General features: G+C 33.8%; 1 protein-coding gene across 1 annotated transcript in view; it reads left to right on the forward strand.

The window, feature by feature from the left end:
* Nucleotides 1-17,356, forward strand: part of LOC106457381 (1-phosphatidylinositol 4,5-bisphosphate phosphodiesterase epsilon-1-like) — a 104,116-nt gene that overhangs the window by 40,194 nt on the left and 46,566 nt on the right. Inside the window, exons 13-17 of the mRNA XM_022383291.1 lie at nt 1,165-1,310; nt 4,280-4,532; nt 6,483-6,655; nt 13,436-14,153; nt 16,255-16,410. Coding sequence (XP_022238999.1) covers nt 1,165-1,310; nt 4,280-4,532; nt 6,483-6,655; nt 13,436-14,153; nt 16,255-16,410 — 1,446 coding nt within the window. The remainder of the gene's footprint in view (nt 1-1,164; nt 1,311-4,279; nt 4,533-6,482; nt 6,656-13,435; nt 14,154-16,254; nt 16,411-17,356) is intronic.

Below are 17,356 nucleotides of genomic sequence, written 5' to 3' on the forward strand. Positions count from 1 at the left end.
CTTCTTCAGACAGTGCCGCTCTGAAAAGCTAGTTCCAAAATTTGTGAAGGTCAATAAAATTAGGTACCCGATGATGACAAAACCTTGTCGAAACGTTGTACATTTGCTGTTATGTTAAATTTATATTAAAGTTTTTCTTTATTACCCATTCAAGCAGTCTCAAAGCATTATTATTTCTTTGTTTGTCATACGTAATTCTTTCAGACAGCTGGATTATATACATTCCAAACTTTAACTCTGACCGTTATAAATTCTAAGGTATTCAGGTACCACGAATATTGACTGATGAAATATTATTAACGGAGCTGATTCACTAATTGTATATCTGTACATAAATTATGCTTTTAAATATCCTCTAGTTTCAGAGTTACACTTCATCTGGTTAAATAACAATGTATCTGTAAACATTTTTAGGAGTAGTATATTATCATTAGTGTGTGTATTTTTCTTACAGCAAAGCCACATCGTGCTGTCTGTTGTGTCCACCGAGGGGAATCAAACCCCTGATTTTAGGGTTGTAAGTGTGTAGACTTACCTCTGTCTCAGCGGAAGTGCATTATCATTAGTGATAGTATCATGCTTAAGTTACCTTACCTTCCAAATATCTTAAAATGAGCAAATTTACATTGTGGGTAATGTGAAGAAAAAAATCATATCCTGTTAGAAAGGAATCAAGCTTACGTTATGTGATCATGAGAATTTAAGTCCGTTGCATAGTTTCCGTTTGGGCAAATAAGTTATACTAAATACTTAGCCGGTTGGATAAACTTACATTAGGGCTAACATTCAATCTTTTCCCTGAGGCGAGTTAACCTCAGCCGAATAAGTTATCTGGTGACTAGCAAGTATAATCATGTAAGAACCAACACAGTCCGTTTGAAACAAGCTTAACTTAGGATTTACGTTAATCCCTTTACTGAGAGGGTGGAGAAGGTGAGAAAGGGATCATCTTAGCCAAATAGATCATCTAGGTACTAGCAAGTGTGATGGAATTAGAGCTCGGACAGTTTGAAAAGAAACGTATGTTATCTTCATGATATATCTCTGGTTTGTAAAGAAATTATGAACAAACTATTATCTGTGGATATATGTTACTTAATAAAATGTCTTTTGCTACTTTTGACACATTCATTGTGATTTTAATTTGTGATTCATTGTTGGTAGGTAAGCTCGTGGGTGACGCATGTGATTATCTCTCAGCCCACACATGAAGAAAGAAAGATGATGTTATCTTGTATTTTAAGAGTGTCTCTTTCTTGCTGGAACATTGGTAACTTTAGTTCTACTGTGGAGATTCTTGCTGGTTTAAAGTACGTATTAAAAGTGAAGAAATAAAATATATGTCATCAGCGATAGCTATGGAAACTCTTACAGACTTTACAATATTATTGTAATGTTTCATAATTATCATATGTTCTACAGTTTTCGAATTAATGTTTATTGTTGCTGCCAGTATATTGTTATTTTGTAATTCTTAAAATACAAGAGGGGTTTGAAAATTTCGTGGCCTGACCTATAAAGAAAAGAGACATTGGTTCAACTATGATTTATTTTTCAGCATAATCTTCTCCTGAGTCTGTATACTTGTACCAGCAGTGCTCTAAGGCCTTCATGTCCATCTGAAAGAACGTTTCTCACCAGCGGTGCTCTAAACCCTTTATGTCCTTCTGAAAGAACTCTTCTCACCAGCGGTGCTCTAAACCCTTTATGTCCTTCTGAAAGAACTCTTCTCACCAGCGGTGCTCTAAACCCTTTATGTCCTTCTGAAAGAACTCTTCTCACCAGCGGTGCTCTAAACCCTTTATGTCCTTCTGAAAGAACTCTTCTCACCAGCGGTGCTCTAAATCCATTGTGTCCTTCTGAAAGAACTCTTCTCACCAGCGGTGCTCTAAAGCCATTATATCCTTCTGAAAGAATTATTCTCACCAGCGGTGCTCTAAACCCTTTATGTCCTTCTGAAAGAACTCTTCTCGTCAGCGGTGCTCTAAGGTCATTATGTCCTTCTGAAATAACTCTTCTTTTTGATCCTCAGCCCCTGACTTGATGGTATGCACGAAATCATCAACATTTCAGAAATATTTTAAGGTTATGAAAGAGAAAAAAGTCACTTGGAGCTAAATCTTGTGTGTAAGTGCGGTGATTGAATAATTCAAGGCCAGCGTCATGGATAGCGTTCAAAGAAGCATGTGATTTGTGAGATGGGGTATTGTCCTGATAGAAGAGCACACCTTTTTGAGCAATCCACTTCTCTTTTCTTTGATTTATTGACCTAAATTGTCAACTAAGGATGCATGGTAATCTATTGTAATGCTATGACCACTTTTCAAATAATCGACTAGTAAAAATGCCATTGGGATTCTAAAATATTGATGCCATAACCTTCCCAGCAGAGATGTGAGACTTGAACTTTTTGGGGGTGGATAAACTTGGGAGTTTCCTTTGCAAAATTAGTATTTTTGTTTCTAAGTTGAAGTGGTAAACCGACATTTCATTCATAGTTATAAATATATTGAAACCTTTGGAGTAGGCATAGGGTTTCAACAATTTCCATCCGTTTCTCAGTTAACAACATTTTTGTAACCCATCTGGCACTAATCGTACTCATGCCCAAACTGTCACTCAAAATGCTTGCTACAGTACTTTTACCGATTTCCACTTCCTCTGTTAACCTCCTTATAGTAATTCTTCTATCATATAGAACCAAATCACGAACTTTATCTACGACATCTGTTGTGGTTGATTTCGAGAGCCGACCTGATCTAGGATCATCTTCACATGATTATCTACCATGCTTATACTCAGTACAACACTTTTTCACTGTTGAATATACCAGAGCGCCCTCACCTAATATTGTTTTTATGTCCTTGTGGATTTCTTGCGGTATCATTTCCTTTTTATCAAAATATTTGATCTTGGCACGAAGTTCATTCTTTTCCATGACGTTTAACACTGCTCACTTCTTTCCTTCAAAAATCTCCAATACATAAAATAAGTTCATTAACTTATACGCGTTGTTAACTCGTAAAAATGTTCAAACGCAATATCTATCAGAGAAAAATCATTTTTTAGGTCGGGCCACGAATTTTTGCGGACAACCCTCGTAGCTGTTTAGCTGTAAATAGCTAGTTATAATCATTACTTAAGAAAGTTAAAATATAACCCAACAGTTTGAAAAGGAAGAAGGGTAGGCCGAATTCTGAAGACGGGCATCAAATTAACAACCACAAGATTCTCAGGAATCATCAGCTGAACCTTTTCGTTGATGATTTATGAAAATCTAATGGATATTGAAACCGGCCTTAGACCTTCAGAATTCAGATTACTCCTCAAATATGAGCTTGTTTTTTGTTGTTGTTGTTTTTCATATTTTATTAAGTTTACTTTTAGACCTCATAAGCATTATTGCTGTACATCAATATTTGTCTCTTCTTGTTTATATATGTAATGAAAAATACAGTTTACGTTGGAAGATATCCACCCAATTAGTTGTGTTAAAAATAATGAAATATTCTTACAGCATATTATACGTATCATTTTATATTATACTATTACTACATTTTACATTGATTATTCAGTTCATTAGGTCGCTTATCATTTGTTTTTCCATGTTTTCTCACTATCGATGTTTAGATAGATGGAATTTTTTTAGGATAACATGAATTTCAATATCACAAAAGGTCAGAGTATCTCGCACTTACCCTGACCCCTTTCAGGGCAATGTTCATATAGGTACTTAGATTTATATTCTTATGAATAAATACATTTTCTTTTTATTCGATGCTGTAAAATCTTGCACATGGCGAACAGTTCCACGTGTATTTATCAATTACATTGGTTTTAACACTCATCGAGAGTATTTACATAAAATACCCCATCAATGCTGTCATATCAACTTAAAACTAATGTGGGTTTTAGTCTAGCGTAAGATGGCCTTATTAAATTCTTATTTTTAATATACACATTAATTGGCGAGAGGTACTTAGGGCTATCGTCATCATGTATGCAGTAGCGATCTAACTCACACAGTAGGTCATTTTTGTGCCAAGTTTTATCGAAATAATTCAGCGAATTATGTAAGAGTCTATGAGAGATAGTTTATATATTTTGTATAATTGTACATAAAGTTTGATGAGGTGGATCTGGATAGTTTGTACGCTGTAGTGTGTAATGAATTTTGTATTGTTTGTAGCTATGTTTATCTATGCCGGACATGCATATTCAATTAAAAATAATGAAATATTCTTACAGCGTATTATACGTATCATTTTGTGTTATACAGATCAGAAAAACTCAAACCATTTTGGTCATCCTTACCGGAAAAAGAACATTCCAAAGTGCTAGAAATGTTGAACGGCGTGCTTTTAAACCCTATACCCTCGTTAGAATATAAAGAAGCTGTAAATCGGGCTTTAAACATTCCGCAATGTAAAGTAGTGCCATTTTTCGGGAGTTTCTTACGTCATCTAAAAGAGGTATCAAAAGAGTTACCAAACCTGGTGGTGTTGCCACCTGACAAGGATCAACCACTCAAGGTCAGTGAGTTTTTTGTACACAGGAACATTGTGTCTGAAATTCATGAATGTCTGTTAATGTGTAACATGAACACGAACATTGCTAATGTGCTAGAATTTAAGTGTTATATGATTTAAAATATCACACGCACTTATACCTCTAACTAATAAGTATATCTATTAAATCCTAATTTATGAAAAAAGGGATGATATTTCTAGAAGTCCTTAATACATAATTTGTTATGCTGAGTTTATTAGAGTTAAAACGGCACTTATGCGAGACAAAGTTGCTGCCCTATCATAAAACAAATTCTAACGATCAATAATCCAAGTAATACTTCCTGTTTTTATATAGATGATTGAGTCATTATTCCAGAGCATGCGTATTCTACATTTGCATAATAATGAATTCTTAGAAAAGCCTGACAAGTAAACTTGACATAATCCACAATACATTTAAATCCGACACGAGCTGTTCAGCTTAGAACGTCATATCTGTGTACACTTGGCATTCATTTTATTGAACACGCAACTGAGTCCGAATTCACATATCTACAACTGCTTATGTTAACTAAGTTTATCTTGTTACAAGGTTTTTATCTTATTCGTTCATTCGACTGATTTCATGCACTGTAATAAAGCCAGAAAAATTGGTTAAAATCGGCGTAAGGAAAAATTAATTTGTGAACAGCGTTTCGGCCAAACGACCGTCATCGGGACCAATAAGTTCATTTGGTCAAAACGGTGAATGCATTATTTCATTATCTGTATTATAGCATTGTTTCAAAACAAGAATAAATGTAAAGGTCAGAGAGCCAAGAGCCAAGAAATGTGAAAAACTGTACAAAAATATTATTTTATAAAAAGTTATATTTTCTTCTTTTCTCTGATAAATACATTTAAACATCATTACATGAGCCTCCGGTGACTCAGCGGTAAGCTTGATAGTTATAACGCTAAAATGTGGGGTTAGATCTCTTCGGTGAGCAAAGCGTAGATAGCTCCTTGAGCTGCTTTGCGCTTAAAAACAGACAAACAAATATCATCACGTGAACTTTAATTACAAACTGTTCAAAATGAAACTATATCTTCAAACAAGATATTTTTTTGTAGTGGTACCTGAACCTACTTATTGTTTGTTTGTTTGTCTGTTTCTGATATTCGTGCAAATTAACAGAGGCTATATGTGCTAGAAGTTCCTAAACTTGAAATGATAGAAAAGAGATAAGGGAGCTATTAAGCAGTACTGCCCGCCAACTTGATTGCTTTAATCGAATAGTGGAATTTAACTGTCACTCTCATAACGCACTCACGGCTATAAAGTGCGGATTGAGATTTTGCATTTATGGGACGCGAACTTTGGGCTCACAGTCCGTCACAATAACCACTAAACAACGCCGGACCCCAATCTATTTAAATATATCAACATTAATAAGGAACAAAAGCAAAAGTAAAAATAGAAAATTGATGGGAAGTGTTGAAATGTTAATTTATTTTACTAACCTGTAAGCCTTATAACATTCTTGTGAAAGTAACCATACCTATGAAACGTCGGAATATTCTCTTACTTAATTATATATGAAATATACTTCAGTACCCGCAAACGTAAGCATACTGCTGAAACGCTAAAGTGTTCGTCTATGCAAATATATTTGAAATACGTTTGAATATCCACAAACATAATTACACAAGCGAAACGGGTGATTGATCATTAACGTAAATGTATATACATGAAACGTCTAAGTAATGACTAAAGTAAATACACTCACGAAACATCCGATTTTGATTAAATTAAATATCACAAGTACAGTCAAGAAATTCAGATAGTACAAACGTAGTATAGCGTAAAATCGTACCCCGCAGTGTTTCGTTTTCTTGAGAAATAAGACAAGTAAATAAATAAACAAATAAAGTGTCCATGACTGTAGATTTAGTGAAGCTTATGACATGAACTCTTCTTATGAACTTTAGTTTTTAACGGACTTTCAAGTGGAAGATCACTTCACTACGAACACTGGAGTCGCCGGAGTGATAAACATGGACAAAGTTCGAAAAGTGCAGGAAGTTCTGGAAGAAATTAGGATGTTTCACCAGCATAGTGAGCAAAGAAATCAGACACAATCTCAATCTACTACAAATGCAAAGTAAGTAAGTGTAAAACGAAAGTAAGTGTAGCAATGTTAGTAATTTTATAAGGATTAAGAAGAAGGGTTTAATTACACAGTTATACACGGAGGTTAAAGAGACAATGGTAAATTCATCTTAAGATGTTCGACAGTGCTCATGAGATCGAGTGATCGAAGTTATTAATTATTAGGATAACTAACTTGATATATATGACTAAAAGTAAGACAGGTCACATAAATACAAATTTAAACGAGAACGTGAAAGTAAGCAAGTCCTTATTTTAATAATTATAGCGTTTCGATTCATAGCATCTAGACATTATGAATGTAACTCTCACCTGTTGAAGTTTCGATTCTATGAGTCGAAACGCTGTAATTATTAAAATCAGGACCCGCTTAAAGGAAAAGTTTCTGTTACTTCATTTTTACATTGATTATTCAGTTCATTAGGTCGCTTATCATTTGTTTCCCCATGTTTTCTCACTATCGGTGTTTAGATAGATGGAAATGTTTTCAGGATAACATGAATTTCAATACCACAAAAGGTCAGAGTATCTCGCACTTACCCTGACCCCTTTCAGGGCAATGTTCATATAGATACTTAGATTTATATTCTTGTGAATAAATACATTTTCTCTTTATTCGATGCTGCAAAGTCTTGCACATGGTGAACAGTTCCACGTGTATTTATCAATTACATTGGTTTTAACACTCATCGAGAGCATTTACATAAAATACCCCATGAATGCTGTCATATCAACTTAAAACTAATGTGGGTTTTTTAGTCTAGCGTAAGGTGGCCTTATCAAATTCTTATTTTTAATATACACATTAATTGGCGAGAGGTACTTAGGGCTATCGTCATCATGTATGCTGTAGCGATCTAACTCACACAGTAGGTCATTTTTGTGCCAAGTTTTATCGAAATAATTCAGCGAATTATGTAAGAGTCTATGAGAGATAGTTTATATATTTTATATAATTGTACATAAAGTTTGATGAGGTGGATCTGGATAGTTTGTACGCTGTAGTATGTAATGAATTTTGTATTGTTTGTAGCTATGTTTATCCATGCCGGACATGCATATTCAATTACTGGACGTATGTATGTTTTGAAGGTTTTGGCCATGTTACCAACTGAAGTTCCGTTGTTTTTGTCCGTTAGACTCCTGGCATAATTCTTATGTTGCCAAACTTTTCTTTTTTAGAATATTGTTTATGTGTCTAACCCACATTAATCGTAGGTTAATCCTAGAAATTTGGCTATTGTTGTGATCTGGAGAGTGTTCCATTCATATATAGTTTGGGTGGGTCTTTTTTGAGTTTTTTTAGTTTTGTGAATACTACCAATTGCTTTTTGGGGACATCCATTTTGATAAGGTATTTTTGGAAATACTCTACGATATTATTTAATTGTATTTGCAAGTTTGTTGTTGTTATTGAAGGAGTAGGAGCACTTTTCCAGGCTGCAACATCGTCAGCAAATTGTGAAGAAAAACCTAGATTTGGATCCTTAAGGGGCATATTGCTTACATACATGATGAATAAGATAGGGCTAACTACCTCTCCTTGAAGGACACTTGCCTCTGAAGTAAATAGCTCTAAGAACATTCCCCCTACATTTATTTTACATTTTCTGCTCTCCAGAAAGTTTGGTAGTTAGCGAATAACACCGCGCGGCAGTGCCATTTCTGACATACGGAACCTTAGACTATTACGCCATACCTTGTCGAATGCCTTTTCTATATCAAGAAAACATGCGACAGTGCATTCTTTCTTATTAACACTATCTATGATTGATTCTGTTAGTCGAACTAAGTGGTTTGTAGTCTGTCTAAATTATCTAAATCCAGTTTGGATTTCTGGTGGTTTTGAAGTGATCTCCAGGAATGTGGACAGTCGATTTCTCATTATTTTCTCTCTAGAAATTTTCTTACACAGCTGGTCATCCTGATCTGGTGGTAGCTGTTTGGTTTATTCGCTGTCTTTCCTTCTTTGTGGAACATTAGTACAATCGCTTGCTTCCAAGAAACCGGGATGTATCCAGAGTTTAATGAAAGGTTAAAAAAGGCTGTCAGGTGTTCAAACAATCCCTGAGTGCCGTTTTTGAGGAAGATAGTCTGAATGCCATCTTCTCCTGGATCTTTTTCTTTTGTTGTTGTTGTTGGTTTAATTGCTTGTTTAACTTCTATTTCCGTTTTGGTTTTTTGTCATCTGATATATTGTTGAATTTTCGTTTGTATCGTCATTTGTTTGATCATTGTGTATGTTAGCAAGGAATTGTGGTGTGTACAAATTTATGTTTTGTATTACATAATTATTCACCTCATTAAAGAATTTGCATTCATGTCTTGTTCATGGTGTGTCCGAAACATGTGTTGTAGACGTTCTTTAAATGTTTCAGCCTTTTCAAAGTTTGTGTGTGCCAAAGTGTTATTTGCTTCTAGAGGCGGATAGTTTCGGATTGAGTTTCCTGTATTTGTGAATCGTTTTAAACGTGCCAGAATTGTTTTGGGTCGGTTGTTTCGTTTAAATGTGAGCAAAATTGATCCAAGTTATCTTGTTTTAGTTCTTGAGATTCTTTTCGAATTTTATTTACGAGTTTATTTATTTGTGTTTTAATTTTAGGATATCTATTTTGCATGTATTGTCTCCGTAACTTTCGTTTTTCTGTTATCATTGCTTTTAAGTGTGTGTGTGTGTGGTTGCCATGTGTGTGTAGTTCTTGATTGGGTATGTCTGGGTACTGATTATTTCGTGGCTGTAGTGAGGCACTCATTTATCTGAAAGTCCTCATCGATTTTCGGTCTCGACCTTTGAGGGGTCAAGTGCAATCTTGTTTATTTATGTTCACGTTATTTCGCTTCTGTGAATGTTAATATTGTATTTACACGAAGGCCGGAGTTTGAATTCTTTTGAAATACTTCATCCGACCCTTTCCATAAGGCCACGTTCATGTATGATACACTGTTAACATTTGTACTGACTAATATTTCACTGACGCTATGTCCGTGCGATTGTCCTGCACACCCACTAACAGTTCGATTGTTAATCGCGCACTGTTCACTAGATTAGCTTACTAGGAGTGTATTTACATAAATACCCTTTAATACACTCATAATAGTTTATTATAATGACATATTGTAAATATTAGATGTAGGTGGCTTATTTATTGTAGTTAATGTAGCCATTTAATGGGGGAGAGGTACTTAGGTACTATTCCATCATGTATGATGTATCTAGTTATTATAATAGTTTATTATAATGACATATTGTAAATACTAGATATAGGTGGCTTATTTATTGTAGTTAATGTAGCCATTTAATGGAGAGAGGTACTTAGGTACTATTCCATCATGTATGATGTATCTAATTATTATAATAGTAAATACTAGATGTAGGTGGCTTGTTTATTGTAGTTAATGTAGCCATTTAATGGGGGAGAGGTACTTAGGTACTATTCCATCATGTATGACGTATCTTGTTATTCCATTAAGTAAGTTGGTCTTAGAGAGATTTTCATGGACGTACTTCATTGTCCTACGTTAGAGTCTGTCAGATATTTATTCTATGTTCGAATACTTTGGAATAAATGTTGATATTGTGCTTCTTGGTACGCGGTATGCTGTAGTTAATATTGTTTTGTGTGGTTTGTTTTGTGATATATTGTACCAGGCCGGCATGCGCATTCAAGAGCTGGTCTGACATATGCTGTATAGATTTTAAGAATATTTTTTTTGCTGATGTACCTTTGTTTTGTCCTGAGAGACTCCTAACGTAATTTACGTGTTTCCGTGCTCGATTTGTTACGTCATCTATATGTTTATTCCAATTTAATTTTGAACCATATGCGATTCCTAAGAATTTTGCTGATGTGGCATTCTGGAGTCGTATTCCTTGTAAATATACTATTGGTGGATGTTTTGTCATCTTGGTTGATTTTATGTAGAAAAGTAGTTGTGTTTTTGGTACGTTTATTTTAAGTCTGTATTTCTGACATTATTCATGTATTCTGTTAAGTTGAGGTTGGAAGTTAGTTGCTGCTACTGCCGGAGTTGGAGAGTTTTTTCCAGATTACCACATCATCCTCGAATTGTGAAGCAAACTCTTCGTTCGGGTGCACTCACTGATCGGTGATCGGTTTGGTTTGGGGACTATCTGAGCTAGCCGTCACTAATTTAGCAGTATTGGACAAGAGGAAAGACAGCTAATCAATATCACCTACTTCCAACTCTGCGGTTACTCTTTTACAAAAAAAGAAAGAAAAAAAGGATTGACTGCATATTATAATGTCCCCACGGCTGAATGGGCGAGCATGTTTGGCGACGAAGTGTTAGCTTTAATTGTTTAAGGATTAAATGACTGTTTTATTAATAAAATTGGAAAATGAGGTATGTTTTCTCATGAACAAAGTATAGCTATCCACATTTTTATAATCCTGAATAATTACACGTTTAATTATATCAACTTTACAGGCATCTGGTAAACCTATTAAAATGTATAACATCTATGATTACGAAATGTGTCATCAACCAAGTATGTGTTATAATTAGTTTAACACTGGACAGCTCAACAAAAGTAAATCAGTCAGAGCGAGTACTGGTTTAGATCTGACAGTGACATCATTAATTTAATAATGCGCTTTTCCATACAAAATGAAACGATACTTTTTGATAGCAAAGAACTAAATAAAGGTTATTAAGTATATGATTTATAACATTAGAATCAGAAAGAAATAGAAATTAGCGCATTATTAAGTAGTTTCTTATAATAGAATATCAGTTAACAGAAACAAGACACGGCTGATTCGTGATAACACACTGTTATAATTCTTCATCATTAAATAGTTCAAATGTATAAACATCAACAAGGAAATAGTATTTTACAAATAATTTAAATGTTATGTAATTCTTGTCGAGTTTATAATGGCAAATTTTATTTGACTAAATCTTAAAATGTCCATGGAGAGAAAAATTATAATATATAAGAATAGACACAAATATGATAATTTTATTTTATTCTAAGAAGCTTATGGCACCACGATACGTAATTAAGGATCCGTAAAATATTTATTATTGCTTATCTTCGTTGAATTTGGTATATTTGCATCATGCATTTTCTTGGTCATTGTAGGTATTACCAAAGCAATTTAAATGTTTAACATAATCATCTAATCAGTACTTCCAAACTTATGATGTTTATAGCTATGTGAACTATGAAAACTAGGTAATAAAAACCATCAGGAAGACCATTTCAAACAATGGTCATATACAACTTACAAATTATAGTGTGTGGAATTATAAAAATCTACCTGGAGTTTTGAATTATCTGTTGAAGTATAGGATCTACGAAGTATAAAGCGATACGGATAGATCGTCTACCAAATTTAACCTGCATTCACACGCCTAAAAAAAAAACAGATGTGAGTGCTCAACCCCATAACGTTAATCGCCTGTGCCACGTTTCATTATACCTAGCCAGTTGTGGGAAGTCCGTTCCTTAGGAGGAAAGAGAAAAAATTGACCCCAGCAGGTTATTAAAACGAACCTCAAAATGATAAAATAATATTCAACTTGTAAGTGTAAGCAGGTAACGAAACATTCATGTTGAAGCTCAAATAATACTATTATATCAAAAACATTTTGCAGTATTTCAAACTAAAGTGCTTAGCGGTATTACCCCTCCATACACCATTAACAGACTACAGATAACTAACACAGCTCAGGATGAACTATTTTCTACTTTTATAAGTAAATGGAACATAGGCATGCACGTGTAAACAACTCAAGTGTCAAGGTCGAATTGAAGCAATGAGCTAAATACATCAAAGTAACATAAAATGTATGATGTATATATACATGTGAGTATGCATACACGTTACTAAACAATTAAACGTTACTAAACAATTAAACGAAAATCAGCAGTTGTTTAATTATAGCAATTAAACTAAATTAAATTGCAACTAAACATAGATTCAGTGTACGGATGGTTAAATACATACTTCACAATTTCAACCTGTATGCAGACGCCCAATGAAATGGTTTCTTCTCATAGCAATACACACACAGCATATCATCTGCAGTGATGTCATTGATATGTCCTTTGGACATCAGTGACATGTAGAACAATATGCTTTCTTATTGACGTTCTTCACCTTGCATACAGACAAAAGGTTCATAAAGATAAACCTAAAATCTATAGGATAGGTTGAGTTACACACAGAATTATGAACTAGCATTCCTTCTAAGTTTGATTTGTAAGTTAGACCTACTTTCCAGTGATCGTGTTTCTTATTACTTCTATTTTTGAATTACACTTTGGCCCTAGTAATTGTTTTAGTATTAACTGTTTCGTTACTCAACAAAGTGCACGAATTCGCGAAAGTAGGTTTGCCTAAACTAGAATTTTAATTGGAAATATACAGTAATTAGTGAGATCGAACAATCATTTTAGATGTACTACTTTTTTTGGACATTGATAGATAATATTAGATCATTGTTCATTAGCGTTTTATCTATTTTGCTCGCAGTTGATAAATGAGTGAATGAAGGATGTACGACTCTGCTTTTAAGAGTAGTTATCATTAACATTTATTTCAGTAGAGAATTGCGATACTTCGGTCAGAGTTGTGTGAGAATTATTGCAACTGGTAGTTTAGCATAATCAGTGTAACTGTAGGTTTTGTTTGAAAATATATGAATCTGTATCCGGTTGTTCTTTACGTTTCTGGTTTCAATTTCTCTAAATGGCGTGTGATATTTCTGAAAGGTTTCTATGTTTCTTTTTTACTACTTTCAGAGAAGAAGGTCCAGAAGATGAAAACCTATATGAATTGGATTTCACTGCGTACAGACCAATACAACCTTTAGGCATTGCACACGAAGTGAGTTTTGTGTCGCTGCGGACATCCAGGCTGGACCACCATCTCCTTCAGTGTATGCAGCATGGTACAACAATGATCCACGTTGATGAAGAGGGATCTCGCTCATCAGTGTGTTTCTTAAGGCTAGAACAAAATAATGCTACTGTGTCTTGGTGTAAACCGGCCTGGACTACTCCACGTAGCAGCAGCAGCCACGATTGTTCGCTTAGTGCCAATTTAGAAGATATGGTGTCTCCAGGCATTGTTCTAAAGTACGAATATGCGGATGTTATCTTCAATGGTTTGGAAGAGGGTTATTTAGAACTGAGTCACGTCAAAAAGATAACTTTGGGTCAAAGATCAACAGACTGGACAGCAATCTCGCGTCGTCATGGCCTTGACGACTTACCAGGAGATAATTGTTGCCTTCGCCTTACTTTCGGAATGGGGTTATCAGACAACAGAGTCGTGGAGTTCATTGCTCCAGCTTTAACGTTGAGAGTTTGGCAACAGGGTCTTCTGCAACTGGTAGCACTACTGAAGGAACAGCAACGTCTATCCGATCGTCGTATTTTCTGGTTAAAAGAACAATATCTATCACTGTTTCTAGAGGGCGAAGCGTGTTTAGGCCCAACACCACCAGAGGCTATCAAGGTAACTACAGAAAATATAAAGTTTTTTGTTTGTTTATTTGTAATTTAGCACAAAGCCACACAACGGGCTATCTGTGCTCTGCCCTCACGGGTATCGAAACCCGGTTTCTAGCGTTGTAAGTCCGCAGATATACCACTGTGCCACTGGAGGGGGCCTATATTATGCTTTATACACGTTGTACAAATAATATAATACTAAATCCATATATCAATGTACAATTCATGAGGTGTTTAGTAACTTTAATAATATTTAAATATATATAAAGTAATATGTGTGTAACATTTATTAGAAAACTGTATTATTTATTATCATCTAAGACTGTAATGGTAAATTAATGACATTGATTAATCAGATTGACTTTTTACTTTTTTGTAAAAGCTGTTTCTCTTTGTTTATTTGTTGTTAAGCACAAACATACACAATGGGCTCTCTGTGTGGTGCCCATCACGGGTATGAAACTCGGTTTTTAGCGTTTATAAGGCAAACCTAATGTTACAAAATAATGTGAACCACTAACTAGTACGTTGTTATGAAAATCAGGAATATGTGGTCAGTCATGTGATTTGAAACTCCAAGCGTTTGGTCATTCAGTCGGTGCTAAATATGATAATCTCATACAACTTAGTTTCTGTCGTTACTTTGAAGCGAAACACAGAGTTTAAAGTACTTCCAAGTTGTTTATCACCATGACTTTCAACCACTGGGGGGCTGTAATTACTGAAAAGAAAGAAACGTTATTAGATAGACATATGCTAAAGGGGTCAGATATTCGTATGTGTATATATATATATATCAAAGTTATTGTATGTTATGTATATTTACAAAATCCTTCAAAGGTAATTTGTAGATATTTTAAGAATTTAACTTCTTAATTAGTAACTACTGCTGGACAGCGACTGTAAAATTTTATAAAACAATGTAATGGTTGACTAAGAACCAGGTTAGTTACTTATATCAACATATAAAGAATTTGACGTGTTTGAACGTTATAGAGTAGCTCAAGTACGATGTACCTAAATACATGTGTAGTTTATCAAAGACTGGCTTTGTGTAGTTTGTTGAATAAGTGTTTCTTTATTTAATCAAAAATGTACATACACTATAATGAAGTTTTGCCAATAGTTATATTTGTGTTAACAAATCTGATCTATTCGAAAGATGGACTGAGAGATTGAAGGATGGATACATCCATTAATAAATATATATTAATATTTCATCAGTATTATTAATTTACTGTTTGCAATTCCTGAATTTGCATTAAAAATATAGTCTGGAAAAACGGTACCGTTTGTTACACGCTTCATTTGAACTAAAACAAATGTGAAAATCGATCATCTTGTTCCAAATATGAGTATAAAAAATAACCAATAGATAAATTATGTACATTTTGATGAAGTATTTGCACGCATAAATAATAATACTTTTGATTTTAAGTTGAGTTAATCATATTTACATTGAATAAATTATAGCTCTCTCCTAGTATATATTGTTCAGTTGTTAATTATAGATCAGCATCTTCTAGATTTTCGATATATGTATATATATTTTGTGCATCGAACATTAATGTGGGAGCATTCATAGTTAAATTTAATTTGCAGGTGGATTGATAGATAAATATATTTTTTTTATATACAAATCTGTAAAACTTACTTTATCAAATTGTACATGAGCGGATACTTCGGTGGACTGCTTCTACCGTATACATTTTTGACGAATTTTCGAATAATTCATGCATACAACTTAAGGCAATTTAGCCTAATGAATATTTGTGTTAACAGTTCGATACATTTTTCAAAACGTCCAGATACAGTCTACGGAAGTTTTTAATCCTCTCTGTCTAAATTTTCAACCGTATATGTTTTCCTTGATTTATTTTGGTCTTTTCATTTAATCCAGTAATTTCTTGGCCAGTATATAACAGTGAAAGTACCATCACTGTTTATTTGTTGTTTCATATCAATAGCATTGTGATATATTTTCTTACAGGTTTTCTGAGCCTCATTATATCACTCAACATTTTCAATGATTATAAGTTCTTTTAGCGACCCAAAAATGAGTTTTACGTTTCGGTTTCATGATGTGGAGACTTTTCTTTTGTTAGGTTTTTGGAGGGAGAAAGTGGACTTTGAACTCTCTTGGAGGAAGTAGTTCCTCAATGGAAACGTCTATGTCTGCCTTCAAAAGGGCTTCAAGTTTTGGAATGCCAACGGGGAAAATTAGAAAGAAAAAATCATCTTCATCTTTAACAACAGTACAGGTATTTGTCTAACCTGCCTTAATTTGTTTTTCATAATTACACTGATGAAAGAATGCTATGTTTACATAACTTTTTTCAGTTTTATTCTGTTTAAATATAAAAGATAACTTGAGTTGTTATTATTATTTATTCGTGATAAATTAAATAGGATATTATCTAAACCACAATTTCCCTCCTTTCATATTATAATGTATCCAATATAGCCTTTGAATTGTAATAGCTGTTGGAGTATTTTGAATGTAATAGCTGTTGGAGTATTTTGAATGTAATATTGTTAGGAGTATAATAGATGTTGTAATGTAATAGCTGTTGGAGTATTTTGAATGTAATATTGTTAGGAGTATAGTAGATGTTGTAATGTAATAGCTTTTGGAGTATTTTGAATGCAATATTGTTATCTACTATACTCCTAACAATATTACATTCAAAATACTCCAACACCTATTACATTACAACATCTACTATACTCCTAACAATATTACATTCAAAATACTCCAACAGCTATTACATTACAACATCTACTATACTTCTAACAATATTACATTCAAAATACTCCAACAGCTATTACATTACAACATCATCTACTATACTCCTAACAATATTACATTCAAAATACTCCAACACCTATTACATTACAACATCTACTATACTCCTAACAATATTACATTCAAAATACTCCAACAGCTATTACATTACAACATCTACTATACTTCTAACAATATTACATTCAAAATACTCCAACAGCTATTACATTACAACATCTACTATACTCCTAACAATATTACATTCAAAATACTCAAACAGCTATTACATTACAACATCTACTATACTCCTAACAATATTGCATTCAAAATACTCTAACAGCTATTACATTACAACATCTACTATACTCCTAACAATATTGCATTCAAAATACTCCAAAAGCTATTACATTACAACATCTACT

This window comes from Limulus polyphemus, unplaced genomic scaffold (assembly GCF_000517525.1).
Source record: "Limulus polyphemus unplaced genomic scaffold, Limulus_polyphemus-2.1.2 Scaffold323, whole genome shotgun sequence".
Lineage (NCBI taxonomy): Eukaryota > Metazoa > Arthropoda > Merostomata > Xiphosura > Limulidae > Limulus > Limulus polyphemus.